The sequence below is a fragment of the Chiloscyllium punctatum genome, chromosome 9 (assembly GCF_047496795.1).
Source record: "Chiloscyllium punctatum isolate Juve2018m chromosome 9, sChiPun1.3, whole genome shotgun sequence".
Classification (NCBI taxonomy): Eukaryota; Metazoa; Chordata; class Chondrichthyes; order Orectolobiformes; family Hemiscylliidae; genus Chiloscyllium; species Chiloscyllium punctatum.
Genome location: NC_092747.1, coordinates 47868731 through 47890456, shown reverse-complemented (window position 1 = coordinate 47890456; position 21726 = coordinate 47868731). Strand labels below are relative to the sequence as shown.

The 21726-nt window shown below is 39.8% G+C and overlaps 1 protein-coding gene across 1 annotated transcript in view; it reads right to left on the bottom strand.

The window, feature by feature from the left end:
* Window positions 1–10728: 10728 nt before the first annotated feature.
* Window positions 10729–21726, bottom strand: part of LOC140481367 (radixin) — a 77647-nt gene continuing 66649 nt past the window's right edge. Inside the window, exons 12-14 of the mRNA XM_072577448.1 lie at window positions 19258–19350; window positions 18788–19030; window positions 10729–13673 (exon numbers count right to left, since the gene is read on the bottom strand). Of these exons, the coding sequence (XP_072433549.1) occupies window positions 13509–13673; window positions 18788–19030; window positions 19258–19350 (501 nt within the window). The 3' untranslated portion in view covers window positions 10729–13508. The remainder of the gene's footprint in view (window positions 13674–18787; window positions 19031–19257; window positions 19351–21726) is intronic.

The window sequence follows — 21726 nt, the reverse complement described above, 5'->3', positions numbered from 1 at the left end:
TGAAACTTGAAAGGGTTCAGAAAAGATTTACAAGGATGTTGCCAGGGTTGGAGGATCTGAGCTACAGGGAGAGGTTGAATAGGCTACGGCTGTTTTCCCTAGAGCGTTGGAGGCTGAGGGGTGACCTTTTGAGGTTTATAAAATCATGGTGGGCAGGGATAGGATAAATAGACAAAGTCTTTTTCCTGGGGTCAGGGAGTCCAGAACTAGAGGGCATAGGTTTAGGGTGAGAGGGGAAAGATGTAAAAGAGACCTAAGGGGCAACTTTTTCACACAGAAGGTGGTGCGTGTATGGAATGAGCTGCCAGAGGAAGTGGTGGAGGCTGGTACTATTGTAACATTTAAAAGCCATCTGGATGGGTTTATGAATGGGAAAGCTTTGGGGGGGAGGGGGATATGGGCCAGGTGCTGGCTGATGGGACTAGATTGGGTTGGGATATCTGGTTGGCATGGACGGGTTAGACCAAAAGGGTCTGTTTCTGTGCTGTACGTCTCTATGACTCTATGGATAATTCTGCCTGATTTGAATTCATTTCCCAACCGTTATTAGATTAGATTAGATTAGATTACTTACAGTGTGGAAACAGGCCCTTCGGCCCAACAAGTCCACACCGCCCCGCCGAAGCGTACCCACCCATACCCCTACATCTACATCAACCCCTTACCTAACACTACGGGCAATTTAGCATGGCCAATTCACCTAACCTGCACATCTTTGGACTGTGGGAGGAAACCGGAGCACCCGGAGGAAACCCACGCAGACACGGGGAGAACGTGCAAACTCCGCACAGTCAGTCGCCTGAGGCGGGAAGCATAATCCACATTATGGACAAGCATAATCCACATTTCTGATGAGTGAAGCTAGCAGTTGAAATAATGAGAAATCCTCTATTGTACGTAGCCCTTGGCTATTATTTCTCCTATCATCCACAACAGAAATTGGGAGAATATGCTGACTGGATAAAAGTATTATATTTGTGGTTTTTGTTTTCTCTTTGCTGGATGTTCACCATTTCTTTTACCCTGATCTCCACTCCTTTCACTAAAATTTGAAGTATTTTCTGACAGTGCAGGAAATCATCCAAATTGCACATCTCCTACAGTTTTCAGCCACAATTATTTGTTTTAATACTGGTGCCTGGTTCAAGGTTGAATATATTAGATCACTACCAGTCATAGATACATCTGATACATGCCTTTACTACTGCAGAACGAGAGGTAAATTTGCCATGTTTAAGAAAAAGCTTGATAAGAGCTCAATACATAGTAGGCTAGGCCACCAGGGCAGCTCCCTATGAAAGCAGTCAGTGAAAGATGTAGCATATTTGGAGGAATAAAATTATTTCACATATTTCATAATCTGTTACAAAGTTTTCAGTATAACAACATATATTGAGTAATTTTTCCTTGTCATTTTTGTTGCTGACTTGGGACTGCTGCTGTACAAAGGGAGCTCAATTGCAAAGGATTTCTTTGTCAACAAAAACCAATCATTTTATGGATTCTATTGAAATTGTCTATATAACTTAGGTGGTTTTACAGTCCCTTTCCAGATCTCAAAGTAACCTTCTCAAGATTATACTTCCCACTTGGATGTTGATCTGTTGGTGCATTAGTGTTAGCATGTGGTTCATCCTTCTAATTGTCTGTCTGTTTCTCTCTCTCTCATTGTTCAAGTTAATTTTTGTCTCTGTTCTATGCACAGTTGACGTTTGGCACACTTTTTTGATGTGCCCTTTTGTAAGACTGAACCTTCTGTCCCAAATGCAATTCAAGATATGTATGAGTTATGAACCATCTTTATTCTCCCCAATTGAGATAATGGAGTGGCAAGGTTGCCTTGGCTTCCAAATATGATTTTTGGTAACTGTAAGCCCATGTCCAAAGATGTTGCTGTTGGGTGTATTGTACCAACATGAAAATCTTGTTAGGTATGATCTCTTCTATACTGTACAGTCTGAATTTTGCACTGGCCGTTGGAAATTTGGAGAGGTATTGAATTGATTTCACTGTGCCTCAGTACACACGACAAAGTTTTTGTCTTGTGAGCAATATGTGCAGATCAGAGTTAAGTAGCTTAGATAGTAAATAATAGGTAAACCGGTAAAAACAAAAACACAGATACAGGCACATGTTAAGAGTTTGAGTCTATTCAAAATTCTAACAACGGTCGGGTAGAAACTGTTAGTTACGAAACCAGCTGGTCCATGTGTTCGGGCTTCTGTCCTTCACCCTGATGGTAGAGGTTGGAGAAAAACATTGCCAGGGTGGGCTGGATCTTTCAGAATGCTGGTGGCCTTTCCTTGACAGCGGGCCTGGTAGATGGGAGGTTGGCCTTTGTGAATGGCCGGGCTGCGTTCACCACTCTCTGTAAAAGTCTCTGATCTTGAATGGTACCATTGCCATTCCAAGTAGTGATAGATCCAGACAGCATGCTCTCTGTGGCAAACCTATAAGAATTGACTAAGGTATTTGCCTTCATGCCAGATTTCCTCAGCTGCCTCAGGAAGAAGATATGTTGTTGGGCCTTTGAAACCAATGCATCCATACGAAGAGTCCCAAGAAAGCTTGTTGTGGATGACCGCTCCCAGGAGCTTGACACTTGTTCTACCTCTGTGCTGATAATGTGTAGGGGGACATGAGTAACATCCTGCTGAAAGTCATAGAACATAGAAAAATACAGCGCAGTACAGGCCCTTTGGCCCTCGATGTTGCGCCGATCCAAGCCCACCTAACCTACACTAGCCCACTAACCTCCATATGCCTATCCAATGCCTGTTTAAATGCCCATAAAGAGGGAGAGTCCACCACTGCTACTGGCAGGGCATTCCATGAACTCACGACTCACTGAGTAAAGAATCTATCACTAACGTCTGTCCTACACCTACCACCCCGTAATTTAAAGCTATGCCCCCTCGTAATAGCTGACTCCATACGTGGAAAAAGGTTCTCAGGGTCAACCCTATCTAAACCCCTAATCATCTTGTACACCTCTATCAAGTCACCCCTAAACCTTCTTTTCTCTAATGAAAACAGCCCCAAGTGCCTCAGCCTTTCCTCATACGATCTTCCTACCATACCAGGCAACATCCTGGTAAACCTCCTCTGTACCCGTTCCAGTGCCTCCATATCCTTCCTATAGTATGGCGGCCAAAACCACACACAATACTCTAGATGCGGCCGCACCAGAGTCTTATACAACTGCAACATGACCTCAGGACTCCAGAACTCCATTCCTCTACCAATAAAAGCCAGTACGCCATATGCCTTCTTCACCGCACTATTTACCTGGGTGGCAACTTTCAGAGATCTGTGTACATGGACACCAAGATCCCTCTGCTCATCCACACTACCAAGTATCCGACCATTAGCACATACCCCATCTTTTTGTTACTCATACCAAAGTGAATCACCTCACACTTTACCCACATTGAACTCCATTTGCCACCTTTCTGCCCAGCTCTGCAGCTTATCTATATGCCGCTATAACCTGACACATCCTTCCTCACTGTCAACAACTCCACTGACTTTTGTATCATCCGCAAACTTGCTCACCCAACCTTCTAGCCCCTCCTCCAGGTCATTTTTAAAAATGACAAACAGCAATGGTCCCAAAACAGATCCTTGCGGAACACCGCTAGTAACTGCGCTCCAAGATGAACCTTTACCATCAACTACTACCCTCTGTCTTCTTCCAGACAGCCAATTCATCCAACCTCCAACTCGCCCTCAATGCCATATCTCTGTATTTTTTTGCAGTAGCCTACCATGGGGAACCTTATCAAACACCTTACTAAAATCCATATACACCACATCTACCGCTTTACCCTCGTCCACCTCCTTAGTCACCTTCTCAAAGAATTCAATAAAGGTTTGTGAGGCACGATCTGCCCTTCACAAAACCATGCTGACTATCCTTGATCACATTATTCCTATCCAGATGTTCATAAATCCTATCCCTTACAATTCTCTCTAAGACTTTGCCCACAACAGAAGTGAGACTCACTGGCCTATAGTTACTAGGGTTATCCCTACTCCCCTTCTTGAACAAGGGAACCACATTTGCTATCCTCCAGTCTTCTGGCACTATTCCTGTAGACAATGAGGACATAAAAATCAAGGCCAATGGCTCTGCAATCTCCTCCCTTGCTTCCCAGAGAATCCTAGGATAAATGCCATCAGGCCCAGGGGACTTATCTATTTTCACCCTTTCCAGAATTTCCAACACCTCTTCCCTACATACCTCAAAGCCGTCCATTCTACTTGATTGTGACTCAGTATTCACATCGGCAACAATGTCCTGTTCCTGAGTGAACACTGACGAAAAGTATTCATTGTGTCTCCCCAATCTCTTCCGCCTCCACACGCAACTTCCCACTACTATCCTTGACTGGACCTATTCCTACCCTAGTCATTCTTTTATTCCTGACATACCTATAGAAAGCCTTTTGGGTTTTCCCTAATCCTACCAACTAGGGACTTTTCATGTCCCCTCCTTCCTGGCTACCTTATAACTCTCAATCGCCCCAATTGAACCTTCACGCCTCATCTTTACATAGGCCGCCCTCTTCCCTTTAACAAGGGATTCCAATTCCTTAATAAACCACGGCTCCCTCACACGACCCTTTCCTCCCTGCCTGACAGGTACATACTTATCAAGGACACTCAATAGTTGCTCCTTGAACAAACTCCACATATCAATTGCGCCCGTGCCTTGAAGCCTACTTTTCCAAGCCACGCATCCTAAGTCGTGCCTCACCGCATCATAATTTCCCTGCCCCCAGCTATAACTCTTACCCTGCAGTGCACACTTATCCCTCTCCATCACTAGAGCACAAGTCACCAAATTGTGGTCACTGTCCCCAAAGTGCTCACCTACCTCCAATTCTAACACCTGGCCTGGTTCGTTACCCAGAACCAAATCCAGTATGGCCTCACCTCTTGTTGGCCTGTCGACATATTGTGTCGGGAAACTCTCCTGCACACATTGGACAAACACCGACCCATCTAACGAACTCGAGCTACAACTTTCCCAGTCAATATCAGGAAAGTTAAAGGCCCCCATAACAACCACCCTATTACTTTCACTCCTCCTGAATCATCCTCGCAATCCTTTCTTCTACGTCTCTCGGACTATTAGGAGGCCTGTAGAAAACTCCTAACAGGGTGTCCTCACCTTTCCTATTCCTAACCTCAGCCCAAAGTACCTCAGATGGAGAGTCTTCATCCATCATCCTTTCCACCGCTGTAATACTATCTTTGACAAGCAATGCCACACCTCCCCCTCTTTTACCCCCACCTCTGCCCCTACTAAAACATTTAAACTCTGGAACCTGCAACAGCCAATCCTGTCCCTGTTCTACCTTATTTCGTATACTTCTTGCATTGAAGTATACACACTTTAAGCCACGTTCCTGTTTACAGGCACCCTCCTTTGAGATTGATGCCACGTTCCAGGTCATGCACCCTAAAGCTACACAGTCTAGGTTCCCATGCCCCTGCAGAGTCAGTTTAAACCCCCCCCCCCCCAGGATATTGGTGCCCCTCAGGTTCAGGTGTAGACCATCCTGTTTATAGAAGTCCCACCTTCCCCAGAAAGAACCCCAGTTATCCAGATACCGGAATCCCTCCCTCCTGCACCATCCCTGTAGCCACGCATTTAACTGTTCTCTCTCCCTATTCCTTGACTCTCTACCACATGGCATGGGTAACAAACCAGAGACAACAACTCTGTTCTAACTTGGAGCTTCCAACCTAGCTCCCTGAAAGCCAAAGATCCTTATCCCTCTTCTTACCTATGTCGTAGGTGCCAATGTGGACCACGACTTTGGGCTGGTCCCTCTCAAGGACCCGGAAAACACTATCAGAGACGTCACGTACCCTTGCACCTAGGAGGCAACATACCAAACGTGAGTCTCTCTCACCCCCGCAAGACCGCCTCTCTGTGCCCCGAACTATCGAGTCCCCAATAACTATTGCTCTGCTCTTCTCCACCCTTCCCTTCTGAGCAACGGGGACAGGCTCCGTGCCAGAGGCCTGAACCCCATTGCTTACCCCTGGTAAGTCCCCCCCCCCCCCCCCACAAGTTCTATGTATTCATTGGAGTTTATAAGATTAAGGGGGAGATCTAATAGAAACTTACAAAATAATACATGGCTTGGAAAGGGTGGATGCTAGGAAATTGTTTCCATTAGGCGGGGAGACTAGGACCCGTGGACACAGCCTTAGAATTAGAGGGGGTCAATTCAGAACAGAAATGCGGAGACATTTCTTCAGCCAGTGTGTGGTGGGGCCTGTTGAAGTCATTGCCGCAGAGTGCAGTGGAGGCTGAGACGCTAAATGAGTTTGAGTTTGTTGGTTTTGCTGGCATTGGGAGTTGGGTTGTTCTCAGTGCACCATTTTCCCAGGTCTTCCAACTCCTGTTGGCAAATTGGAGTGGGTCAAGAGTAGGGGGGGGAGGCAGTTGATGATTAATGTCATGACCAGCCTTTCAAAGCACTTTGTGATCACTGAAATTAGGGCCACTGGGCAGTAGTCATTGAGACATAGTGCATGAGCCTTCTTAGTCAGATGCCTGTGGCTATACAATGTTTGTGTATCTGGTACCTTTCTTTGGTCAGGCCATTCTTTAATGATTTTTCATAATTCATTCAGTCATTAGCTGCAAGATATTAGTTGCATTTGTTTTTACCAAAATTCATCAGATTGAAGCAATATACCTGTATTTTTACGGAGTTCTTGTAGCCCAAGTAGTGCACTTGTCAGTGTCCCATAATTTTCAGTAGCTTGTGACTGGGTTGTTTATGTAATAAAAATATGTGCAATCTTGTGATACTGGATACCACAGCAAGAGTTTTATGCTGTGTTGAAATAGTTAGAATGCATTTACAGAATTTTAGATTCAAATGCCATCTTGAATTACATAAGCACCTCGCCCTTTTGAGATACATAACTCTCAGTACAATGACCCAAATCTATGGTGAGGTTGCTTATTTGATTTGATATATCCCATGTACAATGGGAGGGTGATCAATACATGTTTATATCTTTTCTTGAACTCCCTTCTAACCAAGCAAGCATTGTTGATAAAAACTTTGGTGTATAGGGTGGTAGAAAGTTGCATCTGAGCAGGTCTTAATTTTGGCGAGTTGATATGTGTCTTACATCTTTGATTTTGTTTGTGTTGGGACTAAAAAAAAGTTGATCACAACTAGCCCTCCTTGTTATTGCAGCATCCTTCTTCATAAGCTGCTATTAGTGAGTGTAGATTTCAGTCATGCTTTTCTTTTCATGCAGTGGTGGGCAAAACTAACTATGCATACTCCAGCCATCTATTCTGAATTCTATCCACATGAGCTGGGATAAATTCTGACTGACAGCCCAAAAGATCATAAAACACCATCTAGAAGTTATTGTTTAAGCATATAGTTGGATAGATTACTTTTAACATTCAGCTGGGAGAAGAATTTAGCTTGAGAATTTGGGATTCAATTTCCCTAATATTGGAATTTTGTGCAGACCTCCCTTTAAAGAGAGATTTAGATAGCTTGAAACATTATTGTGCTGACTTTCATGAAAGTATGCATATGGATGTTAGAGATTATGCCATTACATTCCAGGTATCTTATATTTTAAAAAAAAGTTTGGGTAATGTACGAACACTCTTTGAACTGCAATACACACCTTTTTGAAGTTTCTTATGGTGTTGAAGCTGTCTGGGTACAATTGTTGCAATTCCTGAACTGGTTCAGTATGAATATTCTACTGCAATTGGGATCCTGCTTGAGTAGACATTAAGATCCCTATGTACTAATAATCCTGCTGTTGCTGGTCTACTTAGGTCCTACAAGTAAAATTGCCATAGCTGCATGTCATCATTAATGTATATGCAGCAGATGGAAAAGTTAAACTGTACAGTTTAAGGATTATGTCCAACACTCCAGTTACATTCTTCCAGATTCTTGTAATAACTCCTGAGCTGTTTGTGAAACCTTTTGTGGATTAAAATCACAGTTTCTACTTTATGCTACTCACCTTATACATGAACTTACTTGTATATAGAGCTCTGCTCTTTATTTTTTGCTGCTATCATACTGCATATGCTTTGTTTGGTTGTATTCTATTTTAGCCTCAATTGTTGGAACCAAATGATTCCTTGCATCGTTGCACCCATTTTAATTTTGTTGTGACAGTTTTTTGATAGTTACAAACAAACTGCAATTCCCACACAGCTTTCTTGATTTCTGCATTCTGGTAACTTAATTCTTGCAAATACTGCAGTGGTGTGACCTTTTTTTCTTCCAGTCTTTTGTGAAGAGCTCTGACAGAAGCTGAAGCTATAACTAGCTCCAATTATCTATTTGGAAATATCTTAACAGTTTTTGGTAGCTTATTCCTGGACCTCAAGTGGCTTGAAGGGTTGACTGTGAACTCCTCATTTCTAATGGCTAACTTTACTTTCACTAGATGGAGCATTTTCAGCTGTGACATTTGTGGCCTTTCAACTTCCTAACATTTGCCCACTATTTTAAAAAGTGCTGAAAAATAAACCACCCAGTCAGATTTAAGTAAGACCCCGACTACATTGTAAAAACAAACAATAGGGCACAGTAAGTTCTCAACACTGGTCAAGGGTATCTGAAGGAATGGATAGTTATGTAACCTGGAATGGCTAGACATTTACTTCTAAATGTATCTTTGGTCTCCCCTTTTTTACCTCATCATACTATTCTTACCAAAATGAGCAGGGAGATTACTTTGAGCTTACTGCTTCGAGGTGGTATTTTAAACTTAAATGCTAAGAAATAGTTGGAAAGAATGGACTGGTGAACAAAAGATTGCTTTTAGTGTGGGAAGGTTGAACAGATGTTGCTCATTCTTTCAGCATCTTCAAATGGGATAACACTATCCCTGTATGTTTGACTTCTAAAATGTTAAAGTTTTTAAATTACCAATGCAGGTAATTGTACTCAGAACGTTTTCTTTTCATACAGTGGTGGGAAAAACTAACTATGTATACTCCAGTAGTGAACCAAACCAGTGTTACTGAAGTTGAAAATTGTGGGGTGTCTCAAATGAGCTAAATGTCAGTTTCTTGATAGGGAATAGGTAGCAATTAGTTGCTCCTTTCTGGTTTTATTTTAACTAAATAATTTCTTGAGCAAAGTATTTTAAATGAAAAGCTCTCTGAAGACCCATGTACATCACAGCTACTAATTCCCACTTTAACACTGCTTGTAATGTGCACATTCAGGTAATGTTTTGTCAAGCATGCTTTTCCCCTTCGCAAACTAACTGGGCAGATTCAATGTTTGGTTTATAAATATCCAGTATTGACATGGCTGCAGTCACAATGAGTTAATATATTCAAAGACTAGAAAAACTTTGAATCAAGTGATGTATGAATTGCTTGGTTTTACACTCCTTAGAACTAAATAACTCAAGTCTTCATGCAGAATAAGTTTGGACCACAGGGTAGTGAATTTCATAAAATATTTAGATTGATTGATTTAAAGGTTTAGAATGATACTGCTGTATAAAGTATATTATTGGTGTCCTTTTGAATGCCAATTGTTTAGACTAATTGTTAAAACATGGAGATCTATACTACTATTTAGTTTCAGAATCCAATGAAGTGTTTATAAAAACTAGTGCATGTTGAAGTTTAAAAGTTGCATTGTCCTTTTATAAAAGAATTACCTTAGCTCACATTTAATCTTTAAGTGTTTCTAAACCAGCTCAGCTCAAAATTTACAATTTTAAAATCTACATAATGATCACGTGTAATGTTGGCCTGGTAAATCACATTACTGAAAGTGGATCCTTCAAACTTCTGCCTGCTATTATTTCTCTCATCCACAGAAAAAGGCCCTTTGTACTTGTTACTGGATGTAGAATGATAATGGGACTGACTATTTTATTCTCACAAGCATCAAGCCACTTAGTCCAGAAAAATGTCTCACTGTGCCAGTGACTGTTACTGATCCATACTGTTGATTTAATAAATCAAGGGGAGAGTTAATCTTGATTCATTGCCAGTTATCAAAAAGTGCAATATTAATTCAGTTTGTACAGAATCAGACAAGGTACCTGCTCTATCCATTATAAAATGGCGTAGCAGAAATGCTCGGAGGCTGATAGAGTTACTTTCATTCATTCATCAAAAGGGTTGAAGAATGGGGTAGCAATTAGTGGTTTTAACTGAATAATATTTATTAATTAAACACTTCCCCATTGTATAAAACCCTATAGAAAAAGGCTTTACAATCTGCAGCTTCTAAAGGGGACTGATGTGACAATGATGGTATGCCAATAAGGCCTGCATTCAAGTCCAACCTGCTCCAGACGTTTGCAATACCATTCAAGCTCTATTTTAAAGATCATTCCAAAATGTCTTGACCAAGATGAGCTACGTGACCTTCCTCATCAATTTGTAATTGAAACCAGAATCATGTAATGCAACAATTTGATCTATACCTGCTTGAAATCATAAGTATGCACAGGTGGTGTTACAATTTGCAATCTATAATGTTAAAAGGCATTAACAGGCATGGTAGTACTGTTGACATTAAGCTGCTCAGTGGGATCATAGTAGGTTTATCCAACACAAATATTGAGAGGGTGCCAACAGGACCCAAACAAATTCATTTACTAGTTAATAAAATTCAGCTGATGAAATTGTATCTCAGGAGCTGTCAGAATAATTCTAATGTAACAATCAAAAACAGGTTCTCAAATTACACTTGTTTATTAGTCAACCATAACAAAATTACACTTGCTTCACTTCTTCCTATTCTCCAGTAGGGGTCAGAATTGGTAAATCTAATGGAGTGGGCAGCTCAGCTGTTCAAGTCAAGGTAGGAAATCCAAACCAAATTCAGAATCTGCATACTTCAAAACAAAATCTGAAGAACATGCTCACTAGCTTATCAAATCTGTTTTGTAGGATTTCACTTCCACTTCATTACAACTGTTCTCCCATTAGTGAGGAAATGAATATGATTCTATGTTGTAAAGGCTCAAACAGAACATTTCCGGTGCAGATGAAACGAGGCTACAATGCAACAAGAAATTGTTTAGCTAGAAAGCCCAAGTATTTTACATAAACCTCAATGCAGATCTACAATTTATCCCAGAATAGCTTAAAATATGCATATTATTAAGCAAAGATATATTCCATTTAGCCTCCATGCACTCGAATAGAAATATTGAGCAAACGTACATAGAGATGGTTTCCTGTGAACAACCAGAATTTGCAAACACATAATAGCCAAAAGTTAATCCTGAGAACAGGTCGAATCATACAGTGAAGAGGTTAGCACATTTTCTGAATAAAATTGTATTACTGCACTATATTTAGATAGAATCTGAACTTTCTCTGCTAAAATTAAATGACAGTCACTTATTTCAGAATATTCCACAATACCAAAGTTCCCAGTAAACTACTGGAGCATTGCTTAATACCACAATAGATTACTAGCTTATATCACTTCTCACCACTTAATTAACTTTTGTTGAAAGAGAAAGCATAAATTTATTGAATAAGTGCGCACTAGAATAGATTTTACTTTTCTTTTTAATAGTGAACCAATTAATGTTGTTCAAAATAGTTATGCTGTTTGTATAACAGTACATGGTGCCAGGGAAAAGCATTTGTAAAGTTAATTTTGGAAGAGACAAACCAATGTATTTTAGATTAATAAATGTTGTATACTGCTAGTGATTGCATTAGTAGCCATATAGCTTAATAGTTGAACATTCCCATAATTAGCTCATATAGCCAAGAAATGGTAGTGTTATCCAACAATGATACCAACGCAGATGCATCAATGTCAGTGTACACATTTCAGGAAAAAATATCCATTGGAAAGATAGTATTTCAACTTGCTATGGCAAAGTGCATGAACATGATAAATAACTGAGGCATAAGCATCAGTATATGTTCTTGATGCACCAAAACAGTGTACTCTTCCACTGCAAGTAGAAATACTTGACAAAGTTTGATGCATGTACACAACATTCACAACCAGTCTTCAAGAATTGCTAGTTGTCCCTCAGCATACAATGAAAACAGAAATCTCACCTGCAATTACAAAAACTAGATGTTTATTCATGACATAAATCAAAACTTAACCTGCAATAAACAGCCACAAAAAGCGCCATAGAATTGCCCATTATCTTTAGCCTACTATGCATATTAAATGCTCAACTATAAATGGCAATTTCAATAAACCATCATTACAGATAACAAATGCTGATTTATGAGTGCATAATACCAATGGAAATTTAGCTGAACCAAGTACAGAGGAAGCAAGGGCACCAAATCTAAATTACAGTAAATCAATGACTATTGATCAAATGCTTACTTTAGCTCAAGAAAGGTGGCAAGTTTAACAGACAGCCAATTGTCAATATAACATGCAGTGTTCTTCCTACTGTAATTTGCCACTAAACACTTATTTAGTAATGCAAGTTAGCTTATTACCTTGAAGCATCATTCACCTGAAATGTGTGCACATTTACCTGTTCTCCTGAAAACAGAAACGCCTACCACCTGGGTTCAGGCAACAGAAATATTAAAATAATACAAAAAAATTCTTGTGCCATCATTTTACATATACAACATTGAGTGATCTGATCAACACATACAAGTATTCCAACATTAATTCAGTTTTAGGGAAAGATGGGTGACAAAGAAGCAAAGTGCAAGATTAAAAAATTACATGATATCTTGCAGAAAATTCAGATATTGAGGGGGTGTTTGACTGGCCATTCATCATGTGTATAATATTGAGGTAGTATACTGTCCCCTCCTTGGGACTGATGTTTTCATATGCTCCCCTGCCAGAAAGGCCCGACATGAAAATTTGTTCACTAATAATGGTTGCATTTCAATTTGGTCTGTACAGACACAGAAGCCTTATGCCAATGCATTGCTTGCTGTGTCTTGAGCAAATAGTAGTCCAGTTAGAAACTAGGACCAGCTATCTGTTGAGCAAGTCTTTGTGAACAGGTAGGCAAAGAAAACCATCTATGATGACAGGACATGAAACACCAACCTTCAGAAAGATGTTCAATCTAATACACAGTATTCAGTTACTGAAATTTAGATAAATTTTACAGCCCTCCCTCATTTTAAGGCAGTTTGCTCAAGCCCTCAAAAGTATCAACTGTTCTATGTTAACTTTATACACCTCTAATGGCAAGCTACAGAGACCAAGCCACACTTCATACATGCACCTCACTGAAATTAAACATGCCTATTAATGGGGGAAAAAAACCTGCATCAGTTTATTTACTGAATAGCTCCATCCAAGTCCCATTAATTGTTCTACTAAATGCTTAAAGGGCATTTACCAACTGCCTTAGAAATTTACATCCAACTCCGGTATAACTGATAGAATACTTTGGCAAGATGAAACACTACTCTTAGCAGTACAGCACTACTTGTTCCTCTGCTGTTGGTTCAGCTGTTTTAAAAGAACATAATATAAAAAGTAACTGCACTTTCACATAGCTTCAAACTCATCAATTCGCTGTTTTGTGTTGCCTTGTCGTATCTGTCGTAGAGTCTTGTATTTGTCACGGCCCGCCTTAACATTTTCAGCATGGATGACGTCATTTACGGTTTTCTTCGTCTCATCACGGGCATGGGCCAATTCAGAACTTAGTGCCTATTAAATAAACATGGATTAACTAGACTTTCAACATGAAATCTAAAATATTTCTAATTTAACATAAAACAGCAATCAAAAACAAAAGCTCTCAAAGCTTCAAGAATGTACAAAAATTAACCAAAGAACACTGCTATGGAGTGTGCACCAAATTCAGCCACAATATCCACTGAATTTCAACAGCATTGCCTACCTCGGATCTTTAGATTTCAAATGCACATTTGTATTGGGACATTTCACAGACAGTCTTGTTAGCCAACTTACACGTGTCTACAAATTATACAAATATTACACAAGAGACAAAAACTAAAGGCCAGTTAAACATATCAGCATCTATAATAAAAAGGATGTAACAGCACATTAAAAATTACAATCTAAACAAGTAGAGAGTCAGCATTGCTTCATGAAGAGGAAATCATGAATGACATTTATTAGAATTCTGATCAGGGAACCAGTAGATCAAAAACATTTGGATTTCCAAAAAGGTGTAAGAAAAAAGGTACAGCACATAAGATTATACAAGAGCCAACACTATTGCATTAATACATCAGACGGACAAACAATTGGCTAACTCAAGACAGTTGGGATAATGGGGGAGTTTTCAACCTGTAACTAGTAGATGGTATAATGAGTAAAATGGTGTCGCTAGGATCAGTGCTTTGTAAAAATTATTTACAATATATAGACTTGGAGGAGGAAAATTCATGTACTATCACAATTTGCAGATGCCAAGATCAGGTGGTGAGGCAAGTATGAGAATGACAGTTTGCAGAGAGACAGGTTGAGTGGGCAAAAACATGGCAGATGGAACACTTAGGCAAGTATGAGATTACGCACTTCTGCAGCAGGAGGCTCAAGTTCAAGTCCCACGTGCTCAAAAGGTGTTTCATGATACAATCCTGAACAGGTTGGATTAGGAAAGATCTACAAGTTCACTAGGTAAAAGGGAATGTAAATGGAATGTTGGCCTTCATTTCAAAGGGAATGGCGTATAAATATAGGGAGGTCTTGCTAAAACCAAAACAAGGCAGTCAGACCCCACCTGGAATACTGTGAACAGTTTCTGTTCCCCTTATTTAAGGGAAGGTATACTGGTATTAAATAGTAGTCCAATGAAGGTTCAATAGGTTGATCTCAGGCACGGAGGGGCTGTCTTACAAGTAGATTCAGCCTGTACTCCATTTTAGAATAATGAGTGGTGACCTTACTGAAGCGTACACAACTCTTAGTGGGCTTGACAAAGAGAGACTAAGTGGGTAGCTCAAAAGAAATAGCACAAGTATGTGGGTTCAATGGCTTCCTTGTATATAATGCTATGTATTCACAGAGCAGGAAATATCAGAATCAATTATTGTAAGAGTTACATTTTTCAAACTTATTAAAACTGAAGATATGATTCATGCGGAAAGAAAATCTAAGATGCAGCTTTGCATTTTAGATTACCTCAATAAAAGAAGTTTTACAAATAAAAGGTTACATTTCATTTTAATACTTAAAGACCAGTCTATGAAGTAGAAACCAGTGCTGAATATCAAAAAATAAAAAAAACACTTCAGCACAAACCTGCAATAAAAGCTGACCAAAGCAACAGAGATATTAAGGGAGATGTCCAAAAAAAAAAGTGAATTTTAAGATGCCTTGAGATATAATGTCACGAGGGGAGAAGAGAGCTAGAGTGCAGGTCAAATATTCATTGATCCCAGAGCAAAAAAAAGGTGCTGAGTGTTAAATGCATATGACTTTCAGGTGGTAGGGAGGAACAAGAGAATGGTCAAAACTGTAGATGGAAAATTGATGTACAGAGACAGGAAGAGGACAGCCAGTGGCACCAAGTATAGATGGACATGATTGATACATTAGAGACTTCTGGAGGTAGAACAATCCACGATGAGTTTTTGTGGGGGGTGGAGTTCAGGTGGTTGAGATGGACACTGTAGAAATCAAGTCTAGAAGTAAAAAAACTGTCAGTTTCAGCACCAGATTTTAAAAGAATACATTTTGTAAGACATGGTATGGGGCATTTAATAAAACCTCAAAAAAGTGTACTACTTTAGAGCTCCAATTTCCAGCTGAGAATTTACAAACAGAATGAAAGCAATACAATCTGGAAGTTAGGTGGCCCAACTCTCACCAATATAAAAGTAGCACAAGGACTTTTCATAATACATTCAAATGGCAGTCTTGTCACAGGCATTGACTTTTTTTGGTTGATTTAGTCATTGTTTTATGTGGTGATCACACACAAAATGTTCAAAGAGAGTATCTTAAATATTGGCTTAGAGTGCTGTAAACTTTGCTCCTGAAAGAGAGTTGTGTAATGAAACGGACCAATTTAGAAACCAGCTTTTCATTAATACTTTAAAGAGCTCCATTGTTTCAACCACACCACCAAAAAGGGGTTTCTTTTAAAATATAGATGGAATGGTTTCACCAAGGCGGCTAATATTAGACTTCAACCAAAACAGACATGCAGAATTCCACAGGGCAGAACCTCTAGAGATCAGCCAATGTTCTCCCTTCGAAAAGATAAACAAAAACACTGGAATTCTTTCCATCTGCAAATTAGGCCACCATAGTAGTAAGCCTCAGAATGGATTACCCTTCCAATAGGATAACCACTGGCCAGATTTCACCTCTTTCTCATAGGAGTCCTAAGAGTACAATAATGTCCAGTGTATTAAACTAAGGCTCACTTCATCTCTCTCAAGTTACCTCGTGGAAATCTGCCCATTATTCCACAGAAAGGACATTTTTAAAAGACATGCTAATATAACCTTGGATAAACTAAATAGGGAGGAACAAACAAATGCTAAACACTACAGACTGTAAACTAAATAAATACAAAACATTGCAAACAAATATTAGGTTGTCAGGCAACATCTGTAGGTAAAGAAACAGAATTAATATTTCTGTTTCTTTCAGAAAGATAAATGATCTTTCAGCAGAACTGGATAAAGATTAGAATTGTAATGGATTAAAGTGCAGAGGTTAAAAAAGTGGAAAGTTTTAAAAACAACCAGCCATGGGATAGTGGTACGAGGTAACATTAAGTTCCTTTCTTTGCTTTCACTCAATCTACAGAAGAAGGTTTAGTGTCCCAGTATGCACAGGGTTTGTTGTTAGTTTTAGCCCTGTTACATGCCAGTGAAGACAGCTTTTTAAAAGCTGGACTGAGTTGAAGTGCTGCAATGAAAGTGTAAACATTGCAGTATACAAACACCAAGAAAAAAAATCTGCAAAAGCTACCAGTAAGAACATCCTCTGCGTGAAAATGCAAGGAGTCACATACTTGCCCTGTACAGCTAGTTTCAGATAAACACTAACACATAGGAACAGATGTAGGCCAGAATGTGCCACTGGGATCATACTGATCTGACAATCCTCACCTTCCACTTCTTGCCTCCCACATCCTCTTTCCCCACCCACCACCACATGACCCTCAATTCCCTTTAGATTAAAAATCTATCACCACCTGGAATATCCTTAATGACTCAGCTTCAACAACTCAGCAGTAAAGAAACCACAAATTCGCTACCTTCAAGAAATACTTCATCTGGTCTTAAATGTGCAACATCTTACTCTGGTGCCAGACTCTCCCACGAGGGGAAAATAACCTTTCTACATCTATCTTGTCGAAGTCCTCCAAGAATCCTGCATGTTTATTAAAGATCCCCTCTCATTCTTCTATGTTCCAATTAACACCAGCATATTCTACTCCACTTCTCCTTCCATACCTGGAACCAGCCTTATGTAACTTTCCTTAAATAAAAACAACTCAAATCTGTTCACCATATTCTAGCTAGTATAGTTTTAGCAAAACCTCCTTATTTCAAACGGAATGAAGTATAAAAAAAACAAACATTCACAGTTTGCTTTCCCTGTTATCCATTGAACTTGGGTGGCTTTTTTGAGATTCATGGATAAGGACTCAAATCCTTGTGCTGTAGCTATCTACAGACTCCATTTAAATATGTAGTTGCTCTACTCCTGTTAAATTGCATAACCAAACATTTCCCATATTATAATTCCATCTGGAAAGTTTTGCCCATTCAGTTAATCTGCCAATCTCTCTCTCTGCGGACTGAGTCATTTTCACCATTTACCTTCCCACTTATGTGCTATCTGCAAACTCGGCTATTGTACATATTTTTAGATTAGATTACCTTTGGCCCAAGTACACACCGACCCTCCGAAGAGTAACCCACCCAGATCCAGTCCCTACATTTATCCTTGACTAATGCGCTTAACACTATGGACAATTTAGCATGGCCTGCCATGCACATCTTTGGATTGTGGGAGGAAACTGGAACACCCAGAGGAAGCCCACACAGACATGGGGAGAACGTGCAAACTCCACACAGACAAAATTGCCCAAGGTTAGAATTGAACTCAGGTCCCTAGCACTGTGAGGCAGCTGTACTAACCACTGTGCTGCCCTATCCATATCACTAATAAACATTCCAAGTAATTGTGGTGCCAGCATTAGTCTCTATATAACTTCCCATAATGGTCAAAGCTCAGGAAAATTGCAGCTGCCATTTTCTCTGGATGATATGGCACCACTTTAAGTTAAGGCTATGTTTAAAAAAAAATTCTAGTAGATTTAAAAACAGCTCAACTGGGATTGAGGGGCATATATAGCAAAAGTACTTTTTTAAGAGCTTTCTTAAAAACCAAAATCTGACACAAATGTTAACAGAAATAAAATATGAAAGTACAATTTTAAAAACAAACTGTATACTTTAAAAATAATTCCATTAGAGTTCAGCACAATACAGTCTTGATTTGATGCTTAAATCTCATGTCAGTAACACGATTTCTTAAGGCTTGTGTTTTCCATTCAGGAGGATTGTAAGTTTGTAATATATATTCCATGCATAAATTACAGAAGCTTGAACATACAACAGGTTCAAGAACAGCTTCTTCTCTGCTATTAGACTGAACGGACATTTCAAATAACGTTGGTCTTACTTTGTGCACCTCCTGTACAGCCATGAACTTGCATATCTCACTCTAAACACCATATGATCTGCTTGCACTGCTCACAAATCAAAGCTTTTCTCGGTACTTTGGTCCAAGTGACTACAATAATGTTTACCAGCAAATCAGCTCACCTGCAGTTGTTTCTTTACACGCTCATTCTTCTGTGTTTCAGTAATGCGTTGCTCCTCACTGCGATGGTTTGCTATTCCTTCTGATAACAGTTCAGCACTGGCTTCAGCATTGTTCTCATCTTGCTCATCATCATGCTCATTCTCAGCTTGTGGAATAACTGGCGGTGGTGGTGGTGGAGGAGCTGTCATCACAATCTTCAATTCCTCCTTGGTTTTTTCCAAGTCCTCCTGAGCTGTTACAGCCTAGTTAGCAGCGAGCAAAAAAAAAAAAACATTTTCACCATTTGTACCAGTCGTACTCAGTCAATTTCCAAACCCTACCTGAATTAGCAATAACGATTAAATGCCCTTTTGAGAAAATTTCCTTTGTTCATTTCAGATGCAGCATTACTTCAGTTCAATAGTCCATACTCTAAGCTGCTTTTGTTAATTCACGCGTTTCAAACATAGTAATAAGCTGAATTACTTACTTTCTGCTGCCATTCAGTAGCCTCAACTTCCTTCTTCCTCTTGGCATCCTCCAAAAGTGCAATTTTGGCTGTAAATTCAGCAAGTTCAGCAGCCTAAAAAAGGAACACCAACAAATTAAATGAACATTGCACAATTTCACAACTATACATTTGCTCAAAGTGAACAGCCAAGCATATTTTGTAGAGACATGAATGGCAATCAACCCTTATCTTGAGCATTTAGAAAGGGATGGATCAAGGAGTGGTCAGCACCACCTTGAAAAAGCAGAGTCATGTTTGACAAATTAAAAGGTTTTTTTTGAAGAATGACCAACTGAATGTAGGAAAATGGAGATAGGAAACCGGAGACAAGAAAAGCAGTGCAAAAGGATATACAGAGGAACGTTGATTGTCTAAAAGGACACAGGCTGGGAGTATTTCATTCAGTTAATCAAATTCCGGATAAATCAAATGCTGGATAACGTTTTAGCCAAGTATCAGGATTTTGCGATCGTGCTGGATAATCTGATATTCGGATTATTGAATATCAGATCATACAGGTTCCTCTGTAGTACATAAAAGGAAACAACATTATGAATTTTTAGAAGTTGTTTATCTGATACAGACCCTCATTCTAAAGTCGATTTGGGTTTGTATGCCATAACATGCAACTGGGTAAACAGAAAAAGCTTTAAACATTTCAAAGCATAGATAGCAGATTCAAATTTTATTTAATGGAACATGAGCATTTTAGGTTGGGTCAGCATTTATTGCCCACTGTCAAGCTGGTGGTAGAGGAGGGCCTTTGTGACCTGTAACCACCTGTAGTTTAGGTACACAATGCTATTAGAAAGAGATTTGAGGATTTTGACCCAGCAACACTGAAGGAACAGCGATATAAATTTCCAAGTCAGGATATTTTGAATAGTTTGGAGGGGAACTTGCAGTTGGTGGTACTTCCATGTTTCTGCTGCCTTTGTCCTTCAAGAAAGTAGTGGTTATAAGTTTGGAACATGCTGTCTGAGTCTTGGAGAATTTCAGCAGTATATTCTGTACATTTCCAATTAGTATTTATACTGCATTCATACAGGCACGTGAGGATTTTCCCATCACACTCCAGAGATATTAGTATGACTAGTTGAGTACATGAGCATGATTCAGCAATGGCATAGCCATTCAATGTCAAGGGCCAAATGGTTAGACACTCATTTGCTAGGAATGGCCAATCCAATTGTCTACCCAAATTTGGATATCATCCAGGTCTTACTGCATTTGTGACTCGTCAAGCAGTCACTATGCAAATGGCATCAGTGAGCATTCCCATCAAGGTCACTTATGAAATACGTGCAGGCAGTACTGCCTAGGACACTACCAAGGAACTCCTGCAGTGATATTCTGGACCTGAAACAATTGGCCTCCAACAACTACAATCATCTTCCTTTGTGCTGGAGAGACAGCTTCCTCAAAATATTCCAGACTGATTTTAACTTGGGCTCCTTGATGTCACACTAAATCAACTGCAGTTTTGATGTCATTAGCAGTCATGTCCACCTAATGACTAGAATTCAACTCTTGTTACACACTTGGCTCAAACATGGACAAGTTCAGAAGCTGAGTGGCCCTGGCAGAATCCAAACTGGGCATCACTAAGCAGGTTATTGCTGAGCAAGTGCTGCCTAACAGCACTCTTCATGTTATATCACTTTATTGAAACAGTAGATAGATGGGGCCATAGAAGGATAGGTTGTATTCAGCTTGCTGTGTTTAAACAGGACATACCTGGGTAGATGCCAGTGTTGTAGCTGTAATAGAATAGCTTAGCTAAGTGAGCAGAACATCAGAGGCACATCTTTAGTACAACTTCTGGAATGTGGTCTAGCCTTTGCAGTATCCAGTGCCTCACACAATGAGATCATGTCATCAGGAGTGAAAAGAATTGGCTGAAGACTGGCAAATGTGATATTGGAATCATTGGGGAAGGTGGAGATGGATCATCTACATAGCACTTGTGGCTTAAGATTGCTACAAAAATGCTTCAGCATTCTCTTTGCATTATGTCCTGGGTTCCCCCATTTTTTAGGATGGGGATATTTGTGGAGCCTCCAGGTCCAGTGAGTTGTTTTAGTTGTACACCATCATTCACAACGATGTAGCAGGACCAGAGCTTAAATCAGATCTGTAGGATGTGGTATCGTTTATCTCTGCCCATCACTTGCTACTAACGTTGTTTGACATCTCCTACTTTTGGTATGTCTGGTACTGTCCTTCACTGAACTAGGACTGATCCTTGGCTTTATCGCAAGTGAAGACTAGAGGATATGCTAGGCCATGAGATTATAAATTGCGTTGGGGGAGTAAGTCTTTTGCTACTGATGGCCCACAGCACTTCATGCATGCCCACTGTGGAGTAGTTAGATCTGATCAGAAAAGTCCATCTCATATAGCATGGAGGTAGTGCCACACAACAACGTACAGCATCCTCAAAATGTT